The 18,725-nt window shown below is 49.2% G+C and overlaps 1 protein-coding gene across 5 annotated transcripts in view; it reads left to right on the plus strand.

The window, feature by feature from the left end:
* CYTH1 (cytohesin 1) overlaps positions 1-5,450 on the plus strand; it is a 96,086-nt gene extending 90,636 nt beyond the window's left edge. For 4 of the 5 annotated variants that reach the window (XM_023729206.1, XM_023729208.1, XM_023729205.1 and 1 more), the window contains 3 exons: positions 467-538; positions 1,181-1,335; positions 4,511-5,450. In XM_023729206.1, the coding sequence (XP_023584974.1) occupies positions 467-538; positions 1,181-1,335; positions 4,511-4,589 (306 nt within the window). In that variant the 3' untranslated portion in view covers positions 4,590-5,450. Of the gene's footprint in view, positions 1-466; positions 539-1,180; positions 1,336-1,914; positions 2,748-4,510 lie in introns of those variants that run through there. The other variant, XM_023729207.1, reaches the window with a different exon arrangement.
* The last annotated feature ends 13,275 nt before the right edge of the window (positions 5,451-18,725 follow it).

Consider the following 18,725-nt stretch of genomic DNA (forward strand, 5'->3'; position numbering starts at 1 on the left):
ATAACTCCCAGGCGTGGGGGCACAGACAGGGACACCTGCGAGGCTGAGAAAGGCTTTCTGGAGCTGCCAACCCTGGAAGTGAGGCTTCAAAGTTGTGGAGAGCCAGGCAAGGAAGGGGGGCCGTTTTGTAAGAGGAAGGAGCAGCCGCCTCGGGCCATTGTGAACACACTCTTCCAAGGCGTCTGTGGAATCTCCTGGGCTTTCCACTGGCAGGGGGCTGTTGATCAGAGGGGTTCCTGTGTCCCAGCTCGACGACCCCTGTGGCTTTTTCATCCTTTCTCAGAGCAGGGTGTGTAGGCCCCAGAGCTGGCGTGTGAGTGTAAGTCCTGGTGAAGGCAGGAGGGCTGCAGTGAGGCGCTGACGAGGAACGTCACAGCGTGTGTCCTCAGACGGAGCGGCGACGTCCACCTCTCCTGTTGTCTGTGGGATAAGCGGTGATATCTTCCTCTCTTCCTCTCTCCTGTAGGATAAGGAGCCCCGGGGGATCATCCCTTTGGAGAACCTGAGTATCCGGGAGGTGGAGGACTCCAAAAAACCAGTGAGTATCTGTTGTGAGGAGAAAAGGGGTGGGCATAGCAGCCCTCTGGAAAAGAGGAAAACTGCAAAGGTTTAGTTAGAGAGAAACCACTGGCAAGTACCGTTGTGACTTTAATTTAGCCCTTTTCTGGTTGTCTTTACTGTCCTTCCCAGCCACGCCCAGGAGGAGACTCTCACACCCTCTTCTTGCTCTGCCACTCGCTCTGTCACTTACTGGTTGACCAGTATCAGTGCAGTGTTGATGCTGCCCCTCCTCAGATGGCAGCAGCAGCACTTGGGATTGGGCTGCTTCTTCCATAACCTTGGGGCTCCTGATACAATAGTTCCCCTTCGTTTTGGAATATTCTGATTTTGCTGGCTGGGCTTCAAAAAGCATGAAGTAACCTGCAGTTCTCTGCATATTTTCTGTGTATCAGGAGGAGAGCTAACATTTTTTCAGCTAATACCTTTGTCAGTAAGGCCTGCTTATCTGCAGTTTACATTCTGCAGAACCACCTTCCAGGCTCCTCTTTTCCAAGGGAAATCTGTCCGGCCTCTTTTTCATGAAGATCAGAATAGTCTTTGGGGAAGTAATGAGCGCTTTGCCGGGTCAGCAGCTTTCTGTGACTTGTCAGTCATTTGCTCCTTCTCTCTCGACTCTCAGAACTGCTTCGAGCTTTACATCCCTGACAACAAAGACCAAGTGATCAAGGCCTGCAAGACGGAGGCTGACGGGCGCGTGGTGGAGGGGAACCACACGGTGTACCGCATCTCCGCACCGACGCCCGAGGAGAAGGAGGAGTGGATCAAGTGCATTAAGTACGTGGCCTCCGGAGTCGGGAGGGTGGCCCGCCTTCCCTTTATTCTCACCCCGCAGTGTGGATCCTTTCAGCCGCTACATGTACTGTCTGTTCTTCCTCTGTACTGCTCGTCTTAAATCTTTGGGGGATGCTTTGGTTGGGATTCCCTGGCGACTTTTCAGGAGGTCTCTGGATTTGACCATTTCAGGTGTTCAGAGACCACCTCAAACCATGTTTGTTTCCCAGGTGCACCCCATGGAGCCGAGGGAACATGTAGGCGCACTTACAGCCCCGCCGTTCACTGGACGGCCTTTTCTCACCTTAGAAAGCAAGTCTCATTCTCAGGGTGACCGCTCAGTGGAGGTGGTGGTCGTCATGGATACAGGGGGCTGTCTGTGCTATCCTCTTGCTCATCAGTGTTGATGGGGCTGACAAGGTTGGCCAGGCAGGCGTCCCTTCCACCTTTAGGACATTTGGGGAGTGTCTCTCAGAAGTGCGTTCTCAGTGAAGGCATCCTGGGTGTGTCATCCCTGACCGGGGCACCCAGTGATGCCACTGTCACCATGGTTGGGACATGCATTTCCCATGGTGCTTTCAGGAGCGGAGGAACCTGGAGGACTGGAAAGAACCTGGCCTGAAGTCGGGAGCTTGGCGACTGACGCAGTGTGGCGGGGAAATGAGAGCTTTGCCCCAGAGAGCATTGCTTCCTCCCACATCTAAAGGTCTAAGTCTGTCCTTCCATTTGGTAGTGACTTGTGATGTTGGCCAGGCAGTAAGTCTGGGAACTTGGATGTAAGCGAACAATGCAGAGTGCGGTAAGAAGCCATGATCAAATATTGCTGATTCATGGGCCCCGCTCTTTGAAATCCAGTTTTAGTTTCTTCTCGGATTGTGTTGAGGGAAGGCCGTCTGCTTTAGCATTGTGTGTGTGTCGCTTGGTGTGTGCTGGCCCTCACCTTTGTGGCTGCGGCCGTCACCTCTGCCCTCGCTGCTCGGTGTGGTCCAGGGACGGCTGCGTCGGCCTCACCTGGGAGCTTTTAGAGCTCAGAATCCCAGCCGCCCCTGACTTACTCAGAATCTGCATTTTAACAAGCTCTTCTGGGATCTGAACGGGTGGGAAGATCGAGGAGCCCTGGTCTTTGACCTCTTCCCCACTGCAGCCCTTTTCTTCTCCTTGACCTTGGAGCTCTGACTGCGTCCTTCAGCTCGTGGGTGTGGGAGCCTCACACTGCCTCGCCCCTTGTCACCCCCAGATCTGAGTCTCCTATAGGTCGGCCTTCTCTATTCCTTTATTCCTCATTGAATTTGTTTTTTATCTGTGGTTTGAAGCAGGGCTTCACACCAGTTGGTTCAGTTCGAATCCCTGCTGAGAATATGCATTTCCACCCCAGATAAACTGAGTCAGAATCTACATTTTAACAAGATCCCCGGGTGATTCTTACGTATAATAAATTTTGAGAACCACTGCTCTACTAGTGGTTCTCAGAGTTGCTCCCTAACCAGCAGCATTAGCATAGCCTGGGAACTTGTTAGAAATGCAAATTCTCAGCAGGGGTTCAAACCTGAAAGAACCGGTTCAGTTCAAAGCCCTGGTTTGAAGTAAGGGATCTAACTTCATTCCCTCAAATAAATAGCCAGTTGTCCCAACACCATTTTTTTATTAATCCATTTTTCCCTGCTGATCTGAAGTACTTTCTTTAGTTTGTACACATGCTAACATCTGTTGATCTGTTTGCTTCTATATAAATGCTGTGCTGTTTTAATCGCTACAGCGTTACAGCATTTTTGGATATGTGGTCGTACATAGCCTCCCTTTCCCTCATTATTCATTCAGGAAGGTCTCGCTGTACCTGGACATTTTGTCTCTCAGGTGGTCTGTGACTTCTGAGGTCAGAACAGTTAAGCAGTCCTTAAAATCACAGCTAGAATCTTTCAGCTCTTTAGTTAACCTCAGCGTAAGCCCTCCCTATGGGATTGCTCAGCTCCCGTGGCTCTGTTCCAAAACTCGCTTTGCCCCCGTGGCCGATGAGGCTTCTGCTCAGACTCAGGTCTGCAGACACCTTTCTGAGCACTCTGTGGGCACGGTCTCTTTAATCCTCACCACCCTGCGAAGGGTAGGCATATCGTATCAGGGTTATTACCCCGGTTTTATGAATGAGGAAACTGAGGCACAACAAAGTTAATGAAATTGTCCAAAGACACGCGGAGGTGGTGCTGGTCTTCAGCCTGACTCAGGAACCTGCGCTGTCAGTGTCCTGCAGCGCTAAGTGTCCGCCGTCCTTGCTCTGTGCTTCTCCTGGAGAAAGAGCTGGCAACAGCAGGCGCGCGAGGGCTGCTGGGTGGGCATCTCTCCTCCGGTGCTTCAGGGCCGGTTTTGCCCAGCAGCCCGAGCCTCCAGCACACTGGCCCCTGGTCATCATGAGCGTGGGGTTCTCTTGTCAGGTCTCTGTACAGTTGGAGCTCCAGCAGTAATGGCAGTCTCTGGCTGAGAGCTTGTTTGCCAGTTTGCTGTGCGCTTTGTATACATTCTCTCTTTTCAGCCTCCCAAAAGCCCAGTGAGGGGCGGGAGTGTCTCATTTTACTGGGGAAAGCAGGAGTTACGACATAGCCCGAGGAAAGGGTCGGCACCTGGGCGTGAGCCTCCGTCTGTCTGGTTGCAAATTGACATTCTGGGACAAGACACTGCTTCTCACAGGGCGCAGAGTGTCGCAGACTCCTCTGCATAGGCCTCCGTGGCCCACCCAAGGGGCTTGGCCCACCCAAGGGGCAAAGGCAGATCTGCCCTAGAGCCCCGAAAATGAAGCCAGATTTTTACTGGTTGGATTGCCTCCTTAAACCGCCCTGAGTGGTCAGATACCTTCACGGTGGGGCCCCCTCAGGACCAGGGCTTCGCACCGGGTTCCCTCCCACACGCAGCCCTGCCCTGCGCTGCCCGGCACCGCCCAGCCCTGGTCCTGCCACTCCACACACACCGCCCCCCCCACCCCTGCCCCGCCCCGTCCCAGTCCTGCCCCACCCCGCCCCACCTCTGCCCGGCCCCGCCCTGCCCAGCAGCGCCCCATCCTGTCCCTGCCTGGCCCTGCCCTGCTCAGGGAGTGGTGAGGACCCTCCAGAAGCCCCCCGGGCTCTCACCTGGCCTCTCTTCCTGACTGTATTCTCACGTCTCTTATGTTTTCTCCGTTTGTGTACTCTAGAGCGGCCATCAGCAGGGACCCGTTCTACGAGATGTTGGCGGCGCGTAAGAAGAAGGTCTCCTCCACGAAAAGACACTGAGCAGCCCAGCCGCTGGCACCGAATCTGGGGGCGACATGCGCCGTGGCCCCTGCGAACGGGAGCGGGTGGCGGAGCAGGAGCGGCTCCGTACTAGGCATTGCCCCGAATCCTAGAGACTAGCTTCAGCTTTTGCTATTTTTTAAAAGTGGGATAGGTGGGCTGTGATCCCTAGGGGCGAGGGTCTGGAAGCCTCTGGAAGCACGGATTCTCTGGCCTCTGTTTGTTAGAACGGAGCTCCCAGCAGCCCGCAGCCTCCTGACGCCTCCCCACTGTGCAGGTCTGATAGCAAAGCCGGGGCCGACCGTTTACCTCTCGTTACATCCTGTGAAGAAGGCTTCACCCTGCACCATAAACACACGTCTCCGTATCTATTACATGCTAAGAAAAAGGTGGAATGGAAGAGAAGCCACATGCTATAAAGATATATTTTTATTTTCAAGAAGAAAAAAGATAACGTAGAGCTTTTCCGGTGCGTCCTGCCCCATTGCTGTGGGCGGCTCCCCCGGGAGAAGCAGCAGCTGCTGAGGCGTGCTGGCCGGGCTCGCGGACAGGCAGGGCCTGCCTCCTGTGCCGCCGCCCACGGGGCCACCCAGGCCTGGTGCTGGGTCCTCGCTCTGCGCCCGTCTGAGCGCGAGGGTGGAGGGGGTAGAGGGAGCAGTGGCTGCGGCGAGCACTCAGGACCTGTCGCGGAGTCGGAACGCAGTGCCGCCGTGGCCTCGGGGACTCGAGTGGCCGAGGCTGTCAACTGCAAGTGCCTGCAGAGCACTGAGGAGGGAAGAGACTCGTCTGGACACTTGAGTCGTTTGTTCTCTTTCAGAATTCAAGTTCTTGTTGGGCTTTAAAATAAAAAGTCAGCATCTTTCCTTGAGTTAATACCTAGTAACCAAAACTGAGGCAGCGCCCCGCAGAGGTCTCGGGGTGCCCTGACTGCCTCCTGTTTGGTTTTCTCCCTCTTCCTACAACTCCAGTCCTCGTTTTAGAGGAGGGGGGTGGGCTCACCAGGTCCCCTGAGGGCTCAGCTTGTCAGCCTCCAAGCCAGCCCTTCCCCTGATACCCGCCATGCATTTTGGGGTGGGACCGCTGGGGGAGTGGGCCCCAATCTGCTGGCAGGGCTGCAGGCGGTTTCCTGGAAAGAGGGGGAGACCGTCTGCCTCGTCTCTTGTTTCGTTTCTTTCTTTTTTTTAAAGAAACGTGTGTGAGTAGACCGGGCCCCTCCTAAGCCCTAGGTGGGGGCGGGCTGCGGGATTCGGGGCGCTCCACGTTCATTCTCTCAGGGACTCTCAGGGGCGACTCCTGCTGCTCACTCCGGGCCAGTGTGCCACGGGCACGAGCGTGAGCTGGCCAGTCACCTCGGCCGCCTCCTCCAGCCACCCCCGACCCCGCCCAGAGAGTGTAGAGGGCTCCCCACGAAGGATGGTGGGGGGTGGGCGAGCCGCGCTGCAGGCTCCCCAGGCGGCAGGACCCAGCGCCTCTGCCATTCTTAGGGCAGGTCAGCATCTCTGGAAATAGCCTTTGCAGGGAGGAGGGGGTCACTCTCGGGTCCCCCCTTTTAGCGTGGTAGTCAAGAGTAACTGGGTTCTACCTGGAGGGACTTCAGGCGTCTTTATTTGAAGGCCACGGAAGAGGTTCCGGGCTGGACACGGAACTTCCTGGGCGGGAGAGCCAGGGCGGCGCCAGCGAAGTTGCTGTCACTGGCGTCCCTTGGGTCGGCTCCGGCCCTTGGGCCAAGTCCATTGTCCATTGCACTGGTTCCCACGGACCTCGCCTAGACCGAGAGGCGCCTGGGTCAGTGTTAGTCTGTTTATCAGAGGGGTGAATGATCCGTGTATAGTTTTTTTCCCCCTAGATTATTTTGTATTTGTTTAAAAAGTTTTGTCAAAATATAAAGACATGACTGAAAGCTGTTGACAGGGTTTTTAAAAAACTATAATTATTATTTCAATTGTTTTTTTTTTTTTTGCCTTGTAAACTAGCGCCAAGGAACCGCAGCAAATAAACTCCCCATCTGCCCAAGCCGCCTTCCTTGTCTGTGGCGCTGTCCTCCCTGGGGGGGGCCTTTGCGGGGACAGTGATGCCGCACGCACATGTGGGAGGGCATACGCTGCGAAGCACTTCTCGGCTTCATTTCGGCAATCACACAGATTGGAAATGGAGAGAAGATTCTGTTTTCTATCAAGGGGAGGAAAACGACAAAAGAAATTTCGCTTAGTCTTTTGCCCTACTCCCTTTTTATTTTTTTAAATTTCATTTTATTGTACTTTAAGTGAAAGTTTACAATTCAAGTTAGTCTCATACAAAAATTTACACACACATTGTTCTGTGACCCTAGGTGCTCTCCCTATGCTGTGGCAGCACACTCCCCCTTTCCACCCCGGATTTCCCGTGTCCATTCAACCAGCTCCTGACCCGCTCTGCCTTCTCATCTCGCCTCCGGACAGGAGCTGCGCATTTAGTCTCATGTATCTACTTGAGCAAAGAAGCACACGCTTCACGAGTATCATTTTATGTCCCATAGTCCAGTCTAATCTTTGTCTGAAGAGTTGGCCTCGGGAATGGTTTTAGTGCTGGGTTGACTGAGAGTCCGGGGGCCGTGCTCTCTGGGGTTCCTCCAATCTCAGACCATTAAGTCCCACCCCCTTTTTCCAAAGAAGACACAAATATTAAACACCTACTTTAAAGGAGCCCTTGGTGGCACAGTGGTTAAGCGCTTGGCTGCTAACTTGAAAGGTCAGCAGTCAAACCCACCGGAGGCTCGGCAGGTGAAAGACCTGGTGATCTGCTCCTATAAAGATTACAGCCTAGGAAACCCTATGGGGCAGTTCTCTGGCACATGGGATCGCCATGAGTCGGAATCGGCGACACCTAACAACAATTTTAAGATCAAGAAATGTGCTTTCAGTCAATATAACACATTTTCAACATTGTTTTAGCTCCCAGATATGCTGACATACTTGCCAGGGCAGACCCAGGAAGGAAAGACGGGGCTGTAACTCACGCTGGGAAGGACACAGTATAGTATCATGGAAAGGAAAGAGACAGGCAAACCCTGGCCTGCTCCCACATGTGCTGGGCAGCCCTTCCCCAGTTCCTCGGAAGTTGCCTTTCTCTACCGGCAGCAGCGATTTCAGATCTTTGCTTCAAGCCCCCAGCATATGAGAAGGTGCTCAGCATCATTAGTCATTAACCTGTTGCTGTCGAGTCGATTCAGACTCAGTGACTCTGTAGGACAGAGTAGAATTGCCTCATAGGGTTTCCAAGGAGCACCTGGTGGATTTGAAGTGCTGACCTTTTGGTTAGCAGCCGTAGCTCTTAACCACTACTCCACCAGGGTTTCCGTCACTAATCATTAGGGAAATGCAAATCAAAAACCACAATGAGAAACCACTTCACCCCCACTAAGATGGCTGTAATAAAGACAGACAATAATAAGCATTGACAAGAATGTGGCAAAATTGGAACCCTCAGGCATTGCTGGTGTGGTGCAGCCACTGTGGAAAAGAGTCTGGCAGTTCCTCAAAAAGTTCAACGTAGAGTTACCATATGACCCAGCAATTCTCTTAGACCCAAGGGAATTGAAAATACATGTCCATACAAAACTTGTGTTTATTGTAACATTATTCATAACCAAGAAGTGGATAGAAAGTTTCTTTTTGGGGTGATGAAAATGTTCTGGAGTTGCGTAGTGGTGACGGTTGCACAACTTTGTGAATATACTAAAAAAATCCCACTGAATTGTACCCTAAAGGGATGGGTTTTAAGGCGTGTGAATTTTATATCTCCATTTAAGAAACAACAAGCAAACAAACGTCATCACTTGCAGTGGTTTCTTTGGTTCTCAGCCTGTGGTCCCCCATCAGTAGGCAGCACTTGTGTGAGAAATTCGAGTTCTCAGGCCCTGCCCCAGCCCACTGGACCAGGGTGTTTTGTGCTGGGACCCACCCCGGTTCACCAAGCCCTCCAGGTGGTTCTGACACAGGCCAGTTTGAGAACCATCGTCCCATGTCTTTCTCTTCATTGCTAGGGCTTTATTTTGTTTTAATAACAGCGGAGATATAATTTCCATACCATAAAATCACCCATTTAAAGTCTGCAATTCTGTGGGTTTTAGTATATTCACAGACTTGTGCAACCATCGACACGATTTCAGAACATTCCGTCACCCCCAGAAGAAATGCTGTGCCCATCTGCTTTGACTTCCCATCAGCCCCCAACTCCCAGCCCTGCCTCCTCCCCAGCCCTAGGCAACCACTGATCTCTTTTCTGTCTCTCTGAACATTTCATATAAATGTAATCATAAAATATATGACCTTTTGTGTCTGACTTAACCCTGGTGATGCAGTGGTTAAAGTACTCGCCTGCTAACCGAAATGTTGGGAGTTCAAACCCACCCAGAGGTGCCTTGGAAGACAGGCCCGGGATCTGCTTCCAAAAGGTCACAGCTTGTAGTCGAGCGCTTAGCCATTTCTGCCACCCAGGGCCTCCGTATTACTGTCCTTGATTATTTTGGTGTTCAAATTGTCCCAGAGTTGGCCGGGGGGAACCCCTTCAGCCTGCTTCTGTGTCTCTTGCGTGCCCGCACTGTTCTGAGCACTGAGCGCCTTTCTCCGTAACAGGATGTCCCAGGATCGTCTCCTCCCCACCCTGCCTCAGTCCTGGGATCAGCCGTTTCTCTGAGGGCCTCTGGTTCCTCTCAGAGACCGAGATCTGGGCAGCAGGTGTGCTTCTGGGGTGTCTTTGCTTCTAGGCCCTTTCAGCAAACAGAGCTTAGAAATAAAAAAAAAAAACGCTTTATTGAGAGAGAACATTCATACTTGTTTAAAGTGTACAATTCAAGTGTTTTTTTTAGCATATTCATAGTTGTACAATCATCACCTCATCCATTTTAGAATATTTTTATCACCCCCAAAAGAAACCCCATACCCTTTAGCTATCATTCCCCCCTCCTCCATCACCACCAGTCCCCAGCCCCTGCTAACCACTAAGCTTCTTTCTGTCTCTCTAGATTTGCCTGTTCTGGACACTTCATGTGAATGGAATCATACAATACATGACCTCGTGTGTCTGTCTGCTTTTCCTAAGCATCGTGTTTTCAAGGTTCATCCATGTTGTATCACGAATCAGTGCTTCATTCCTTTTTATGGTGGAATATCCTATTGTATGGAAACAGTTGATAGACATTTGGATGGTCTTCACTCTTTGGCTGTAATGAAAGAGGCTGCTGTGAACAATCATGTGCGTTTTTGTGAGGACGTCTGTTTTCATTTCTCTTGAGCAGATACCTAGGAGCGGAATTGCTGGGTCATGTGGTAACATTGTGTTTAGCATTGTGAGGAGCTGCTGACTCAGCTTTCTAATGTTCATTTTAGAACAGCCTTGTCAGATAGAAATACAACGAGAGCCACGTATGTAATTTTAAGCTTTCTAGCAGCCACATTAAATAAAAAGCAAACAGCTGAAATTCATTTTAATAATATATTTTCCTTAATCCAGTATATCTGAAATATTATCATTGCAGCATTTAATCAATATAAAAATTATTAAAAGATACTTTATATCTTTTTACTTACTAAGTCCTTGAAGAGGCGCCCTGGTGGCACCATGGTTAAGCAGTTGGCCGCTTAACTGAAAGGTCAGTAGTTTGAACCCAACCAGCGGCTCTGGGAGAGAAAAGACCTGGTGATCTGATCCTGTAAAGATTTCCCGTTGCCATCAAGTTGATTCTGACTCATAGTGACCCTGTTGGACAGAGTAGAACTGCCCCGTAGGGTTTCCAAGGTTGTAAATCTTTACAGAAGCAGACGGCCACAGCTTTCTCCCGTGGAGCGGCTGCTTCTGTGAACATTGTTATTGTTGTTAAGTGCCGTCAAGCTGGTTCTGACTCACAGTGACCCGATGTACAACAGATGTAATCCGTAAAGATCACACCCTTGGAAACCCTATGGGGCAGTCTACGCTGCCCTACGGGGTCGCTGTGAATCAAAATCGACTCAATGGCAACAGGTTTGGTAACTGAATACACCCTTTTTTTTTTTGGACAGTGAGTGGCGCCATGTTTATTGCTTGTATTTATTTTTTAACTCCCTACCCCCCTCCCCCATCCCTTGGTGACTGCTAATCTTTCTCTGTCTCGGTGGATCTGCCTATTCTAGATGTTTCCCATGAACGACTGGCTTCTTTCGTCCAGCGTCCTGTTTTCAAGGTTCACCATGTCGTATCCGAACTTCATTTCTCTTTATGGATGAAAGATACTCCATCTTGTGGGTGGGCCACATGGCGTTTATCCGTCATCTGTTGGCAGACACTTCGGTTGTTCCCAAATATTTGGCTCTGAGCCAGAGACACACTTCTTCACATGACTAAGGCTAATCCTGTGTCCCACTTTTTAATCACACTTTCCCACCTCTTACTCCCGTTTACTATTCTCATAGAAGAAATCGGTATTTATAAACTCACATTTTTTGAAAAGAGGGAATTTATGAATAAAATAAGGGTGAAAACTTTTTAAATGGCTGGAATAATCGGTCTGCTGTTGGGCCTGTTGTACACTTACTCTGTGTGGTCAGGAGTTATGTGATTTTTTTCTTTGTGACTGTTTAACAAGAGACTTGGAACCATGTAGCGCAGAGCCCATGGCCCTGAGTAGATGTGAGGTGATTTCCTCGCGTAGTTCTGAGACTTGGCAATCAGTAGCTCATCACTGCCCGAGATAGAAGGGGAGCCGTGGGGCACTCCTGACATTTGGGATGGGAACCAAACCTGTGGCTTTCTGCTGTGGGTTGAGCTTGCTGCAGTGGTTCGGCAGGGCAGGTGATCCTTTCCCCAAATGCCCTGGGGGCATTCCTCACAAAGTCGACTTCTGCCTTCTGGCTTCCTTGTCAGATTGTTCCAGAAGCCTGACCAAGTGGTGGTTTGGGAGAACCACCTCTGCAAACCCACGGGGTGCCTGCCAGAGAGGGACTTTTCTTAAAGGAATGAACTGGCTACAGATGATGTGGAAATAAGAACACAGTGTTTCCACCATCATTAAAATAGGGTGTGATTCTGAGAAGCTAAAACAGGAAGCTGGTTCCAAGAACCTTCCAGAGGTGGGGCACGTGGTGCCGGAGCCCAGAGGACTCCAGCTGTCCTGGAAAGACCCTCCTGGGCTTCATCTGTCCACAGTGGTGGCCCCCACTCCCCAGCTGGGCCATGACCGCTTCTCCAGGGCCTTCTCCTGGGCCTGCCTTCTGGAAGGCGAACCTCAGACTTTAAGCCTGGGGCCAGTACAACACAGCTTCCACCTTCACACCCGAAGAGACTTTGCCCCCCGAATGGGCAGGCCACTGATGTGCCCCTCAGAATTCGCGGGAAGCAACCGCCTAGAAATGAAGCCAGGCAGGGTATGAGGAGCTGGCCACTCCCGGGAGGGTGCAGGGATCCTGGCCAACAGGCCATTTTCCATGGCGATGTGAACACAGATACTTGGGCTGGTGATTTCAGCGGTGTCGAGAGTGAGAGTGTCGTTCCCCAAGGAAGCAGAAAGTTACCCTTTCTGCTTTGCTTTCTGGAGTCCCTGGGTGAACAGTTCATATGCTTGGCAGCTAACCGAAAGGTTGAGGTTCAAGTCCACCCAGAGGCACCTCAGAAGAAAGGCCTGGCAATCTACTTCCGAAAAATCAGCCATTGAAAACCCTATGGAGCACGGTTCTACTCTGACACACATGGGGTCGCCATGAGTCCAGGTTGACTCCACGGCAATGGATTTGGTTTTATTTTTGGCTTTGGTTTTCAGAGCCCCTGCTGGGCAAACCCATCAGGGGGGAGACCTAACCGCCTGTGAACCTGCCCCTCTGCTCATGGCCTTAACAACAGTCACCCTGCGCCGAAGGGGCAGTAGTGATGGCGCGTCTCCATCCACTTCACCTGTGTGGGTCCTTTCGGCAGAGAGCTGGATCTGACACACCACAGCAGGCGCTTGGGTAAGCTGTGCCACCAGCTAGGATCCCGACAGGATGTCAGAGCCAGATCACCTCTTGACATGCTATCCTTCCTTATTTTCTTCTTCTTTAAGCCCATCTGTCCCAGAGGCACCTGCCTTTGAAAACTTAATAACCGTTTTATCCAGGGCTCTGAACCGGTTTGTTCTGGTTCAAACCCCTTCTGAGAATTTGCATTTCTAACAAGTTCCCAGGCAATGCTAATGATGCTGGTTAGGGACCAATTCTGAGAAACATTAGGAGAGCAGTGGGTCTGAAAGTTTATCACATGTAAGAATCACCTGGGGGTCTTGTTAAAAAGTAGATTCTAATTCGGATCATCTAGGGTGGAAATGCACATTTATAGCAGGGGTTCGAACTGGAATGAATCAGTTTGAAGCCCTGGTTTTATCTTCTCGGAATCAAAGCTATATTTGTTTTCTGAATCAGCGTGGAGATAACACTCCGTGCTGAGTTCTCTGATCTCCATAAATCGGCCTCCTAATGTGACAGACTGTGGTTTCCTGGCAGAGGAAGGCCCAAGTCTGGCAAAAGCTTATGTGTCTGTATCGCCCAGGACCTCCAGGGACCTGGTTCTTATCATCCGTGAACCACAGGCCCCTCTGTGAATCAAATATGCGCTACAGAGCGTCTCCCCAGAAAACTACACTCCTGCACAGGAAACCCCATGTGCAAAAGTTGGTAGAACCCCTTGTGGAATCCAGATTAAATACCCCTGATCTAGGGCTGCCCGTTTGTCTAAGTACCTCGTGGCCACCATAATGTACCAGGAAACTGGGAAGTCTTGCATTTCTGTTCACAGGAAGTTTGCTGTTGTACTCCTTATCTGTCCCCTGTATGGGCAATACCTATTTAAAAATAACCCCAAACACCCACTCACCATCCACATCATTTATGCTAAAGACGTGGGCTCTGTCTCTCTGTGGTAATGATACGAGGGAGCAGAGCAGAAACCTCAAAGAAACCTTGCATATTCATAGGTAAGTGCAGATTCCGGGCAGACAAGGAAGACACTACATGTAAATCTCAGCTATTACTCTCTTCATTATTCGCTATCTTTATTGGAATAGTGATAGCAAACATTTATTTATAGAAAGCTTGTTATGCCTCAAGCGCTTCATATATATTGAGTCCTCACTGTTTGTTCTACTGCTAGCTCCATTTTACAGATGGGGTAATGGAGGCATAGAGCGGTTCCATGACTTGCCTCAGGTCCCACGGCTGCTTGGTGACACAGCAGGACTTGAGCCTGGACATTTGGGCTCTGTAGTCTGTGGTTGTAACCACTAGGGAATGTTGTCTCCTCCCTCTCGTGAGCTCCCGTGCTAATGGCAATTCCAGCATGAGAGGAATTGGTCGAGCATCAGAGGTATCTGGACTTCCTCCCTTCTCCTTCTCTGTCATCAGCACCAACATGACATTGTGTTTGCAACTGAAACGTGGGTTCCCAGACTGCAAAAGCAGGGCAGAGGGGCATGTTCAAACACAGTAAGGCCGAGAGCCCTGACCAATTAGGAGGAATCGAGAAAGTAAAAGGCAATTTGCTTTATTCATTTTGAAGATGGAAAATAAGGAGCCAGTGTTATAAAACAATGTTCTGTAAATATCTGAATAGTTTGAGCTGTTAAAGAAGAGAGATGGAGAAAATCAGTGACCAAGGGGGACAAAAATACACAAATGAGGAAATTGGGCAGCAAGAAGAAAGGGAGGCCAAAGGAAGGGCTAAAGGTGACGGAGGGGCCTGGAGAAAGGTGTGTAGACCAGGAAAAGGAGAGAGAGGGGGCGGGGGCCTGTCCCAGTCACGCAGCCAGTTCGCACCTTTGCTCACCCTGTGCTGGGCACCATCTGCAAAGGCAGACGTCTGAGATCGCAGCTGAGCCCCGTCTGCCCCCCTCGAGGTGCACGCCGAGCTCTGAACAGCCCCACGGGACATTATGAGACTTGACTAGGTACCAACACCCAGGTGCTCAGTGTACCCAAGCTGGAAGCCTCTCCAAACAGGAAACTAGGGTTGTGTGTCATGGGGATGGAGTCCCTGAGTGGTGCAATGCTTAAGTGCTCAGCTAGTAACTGGAAAGTTGGCTGTTCAAATCCACCCAGAGTCACCTCAGAAGGAAGGCCTGGCGATCTACTTCCAAAAGACCATAAACCAAAACCGTTGCTGTGGAGTCGATTCAGACTTACAGCGACCCAATCAGACAGAGTAGAACTGCCCTATAGGGTTTCCAAGGAGCGGCTCGTGGAATCGAACTGCCAAACTTTTGGTTAGCAGCCATAGCTCTTAACCACTGCGCCCCCAGGGCTCCATAGCCATTGAAAACCCTGTGATTTTCATTGAAAACTCTGTGGAGCTCTGCTCTGACACACATGGGGTTGCCATGAGTCAGAATCGACTCAACAGCGATTGGTTTGGTTTTTTGTTTTGGCCATGGGGGTCAGGCGACTTTTCACTGGCTTTGATCCCTGGGTGTAAGGAGCAGGTAGTTCATCCAAGCCACTGAATGTCTGTCGGTGGGAAGCAGTCAGTTGCTTCCATTTCTCTTCCCAGGGAGCAGAGCTGAAACCTCAAACAAACCTTGTGTATTCACAGGTAAGTACAGATTCCAGACAAACAAGGAAGAAGCCGCATGCAAATCTCGGTAACCACATATTGTGCAGTTGCTCTTGTCAAATTTTCCGAGCAATTGTTGCTTGTAGCTCTCCTTTTAGCTTGTGATTCAAAGATTCGGTCCAGAAACGACCGCAGACAGAGAATGCTGTGTTGCTGTTGTTGTTAGGTGCCTTCGAGTCAGTTCCGACCCGTAGCGACCCTGTCTACGTACAGCAGAACGGAACACCACCCGCTCCGGCACCATCCTCACAATCGTTGTTATACTCGAGCCCATTGTTGCAGCCACTGTATCAGTCCATCTCGTCAGGGGTCTTCCTCTTTTTCACTGACCCTCTACTTTACCAAGCATGATGTCCTTCTCCAGGGACTGATCCCTCCTGATAAGGCTCCAAAGTATGCTTCTAAGGAGAATTCTGGCTGTATTTCTTCCAAGACAGATGCTATAAACAGTTTCAAGAAAAATGCTATAGGGATTGCTAAACAACACCCCTTTTCCGTCATACCATATGTATTGGTTTCTTATTACTGCTGTAACAAATTACCACAAGCTTAGTGGCTTAAAATCACATAAATTTATCATCTTCAAGTTCTGAGGTCAGAAGTCTGAAATGGGTCTCACCAGGCTGAAATCAAGGTGTCCACAGGACCACGCTCCCTCTGGAGGCTTTAGGGGAGGATCTGTTTCCTTGCCTTTTCCAGTTTCCAAAGACCGGTGGCACAATAGTTAAGCACTCAGCTGCTAGCGGAAAGGTCAGTGGTTCAAACCCACCCAACAGCTCAGCAGGAGAAAAGACCTGGCGATCTGCTCCTGTAAAGATTACAGCCTAGAAAACCCTATGGGGAAGTTCTACTCTTCTGTAATTGGGGTCAGTATGAGTTGGAATCAACTCGATGGCACCCAACAACAGCAGAAGTCACCCGCATTCTTTGGCTTGTGGCCCATTCTCTATTTTCAAAGCTAGTAATGGCGGGTCGAGTCTTCCTCACAATGCATCATACTACCTCTGACCCTGGCTCTCCTGCCTCCCTCTTTCACTTATACAGACACTTGTGACTATAGTGGGCCCATTGGATAGTATTATGGATTGAACTGTGTCTCCCAAAAATGTGTATCAATTTGGCTAGGCCATGATTCCCAAAATTGTGTGGTTGTCCTCTGTTGTGTGATCTAATGTGATTATACTCTGTGTTGTAAATCCTAACCTCTTGTTAACATTGTTGTTGTTGTTAGGTGCCATCAAGTCAGTTCAGACTCATAAACACCCAAAGTACAACAGAAAGAAACACTACCTGGTCCTGCACCATCCTCACAATCGTTGTTCTGCTTAAGCCCGTTGTTGCAGCCACTGTGTGAATCCATCTCGTTGAGGGTCTTCCTATTTTTCTCTGACTCTCTACTTTACCAAGCATGATGTCCTTCTCCAGGGACTGATCCCTCCTGATAACATGTCGCCTTCCTTGCTTTTAAAGACTATTCTGGTTGTACTTCTTCCAAGGCAGATTTATTCTTTCTTTTGGCAGTCCATGGCATACTCAATATTCTTTGCCAACACCGCAATTCAAAGGCGTCAGGTCTTCTTCAGTCTTCCTTATTCATCATCCAGCTTTTGCATGCATATGAGGTGTTTGAAAACACCATGGCTTGGGTCAGGCACATCTTAGTCCTCAAAGTGACATCTTTACTTTTTAACATTTTAAAAACATCTTTTGCAGCAGATTTGCCCAATACAATGCGTCATTTGATTTCTTGACTGCTGTTTCCATGGTTGTTGATTGTGGATCCAAGTAAAATGAAATCCTTGACAACTTCAATCTTTTCTCCATTTATCATGATGTTGCTTATTGGTCTAGTTGTGAGGATTTTTGTTTTCTTTCTATTGAGGTGTAATCCATACTGAAGGCTGTGGTCTTTAATCATCATCAATAAGTGCTTCAAGTCCTCTTTCCTTTCAGCAAGCAAGGTTGTGTCTTGTTAGTGAGGCAGAATTAGAGGCAGTTAAGTTCATGAGGCAGGACACAATCTACAGGATTAGGTTGCATCTTGAGTCAATTTCTTTTGAGATATAAAAGAGAGAATCGAGCAGAGAGGAGTGGGACCTCATTACCACCAAGCAAGAAGAGCCAGGAGTGGAGTGTGTCATTTGGACTTGGGGTCCCTGCGTTGAGAAGCTCCTAGACCAAGGGAAGATTGACAACAAGGACTTTCCCCCAGAAACACTAACATACCATAACTAACTACCATAACACTACCCTTCCTTTGGCATCATCAGTAAGTGCTTCAAGTCCTCTTCACTTTGAGCAAGCAAGGCTGTGTCATCTGCATATCGCAGGTTGTTATTGAGTCTTCCTCCAATCCTGATACTACATTCTTCTTCATATAGTCCAGCTTCTTGCATTATTTGCTCAGGATACAGATTAAGTATGGTGAATAAGGATACGACCCTGGCAAACACCTTTCCTGACTTTAGACCACACAATATCCCCTTGTTCTGTTTGAACAACTGCCTCTTGGTCTATGTACAGCTTCCACATGAGCACAATTAAGTGTTCTGGAATTCCCATTCTTTGTAATGTTATCCATAATCTGTTATGATTCACACAGTCGAATGCCTTTGCATAGTCAATAAAACACAGGTGAACATCTTTCTGGTATTCTCTGCTTTCAGCCAGGTTCCATCTGACATCAGCAATGATATCCCTCATTCCATGTCCTCTTCTGAATCCAGTTTGAATTTCTGGCAGTTCCCTGTTGATGTACTGCTACAACCATTTTGAATTATTGTCAGCAAAATTTTACTTGCATGTGATATTAATGATGTTGTTTGGTAATTTCCACATTCGGTTGAATCACCTTTCTTGGGAATAGGCATCAATCTGGATCTCTTCCAGTTAGTTGGCCAGGTAGCTGTCTTCCAAATTTCTTGGCATACACGAGTGAGCACTTCCAATGCTGCATCCATTTGTTTAAACATCTCAATTGGTATTCCGTGCATTCCTGGAGCCTTGTTTTTCACTAATGCCTTCAGTGCAGCTTGGACTTCTTCCTTCGGTACTATTGATTCTTGATCATATGCTACTTTCTGAAATGGTTGAGCATTGATCAATTCTTTTTGGTACAGTGACTCTATGTATTCCTTCCATCATCTTTTTAAAAAAAAAAAAATAAAGCAAAAAGGAAGTTTTATTTGGTGTCTATTCAAAGGGACAAAAGTGGGAAAAAGGCAACCATGCTGCTAGAGCCATGTCTGTCTGAGTCCAAGGAAATATCACAGAACAGACAAAAGTGGGAAAACAGACAAGCATGCTGCTAGAGCCATGTCTGTCCGAGTCCAAAGAATATCACAGAATAGGCAAGAATGGGAAAACGGACAAGCATGCTGCCACAACCATGTCTGCCCGAGTCCAAGGAACAATTACAGAGCCATCAGTATGTATTAACATTACAAATGGGCAGAACCATTGAAAGCCTTACCTTTTCACAGATTGACTAGAAATTGTGATCCTACATTTTGAATTGTCTTTCTTAACAATCATTGGTACAGGTTTCAG

The sequence above is a fragment of the Trichechus manatus genome, unplaced genomic scaffold (assembly GCF_000243295.1).
Source record: "Trichechus manatus latirostris isolate Lorelei unplaced genomic scaffold, TriManLat1.0 scaffold00028, whole genome shotgun sequence".
Taxonomy (NCBI): Eukaryota; Metazoa; Chordata; class Mammalia; order Sirenia; family Trichechidae; genus Trichechus; species Trichechus manatus.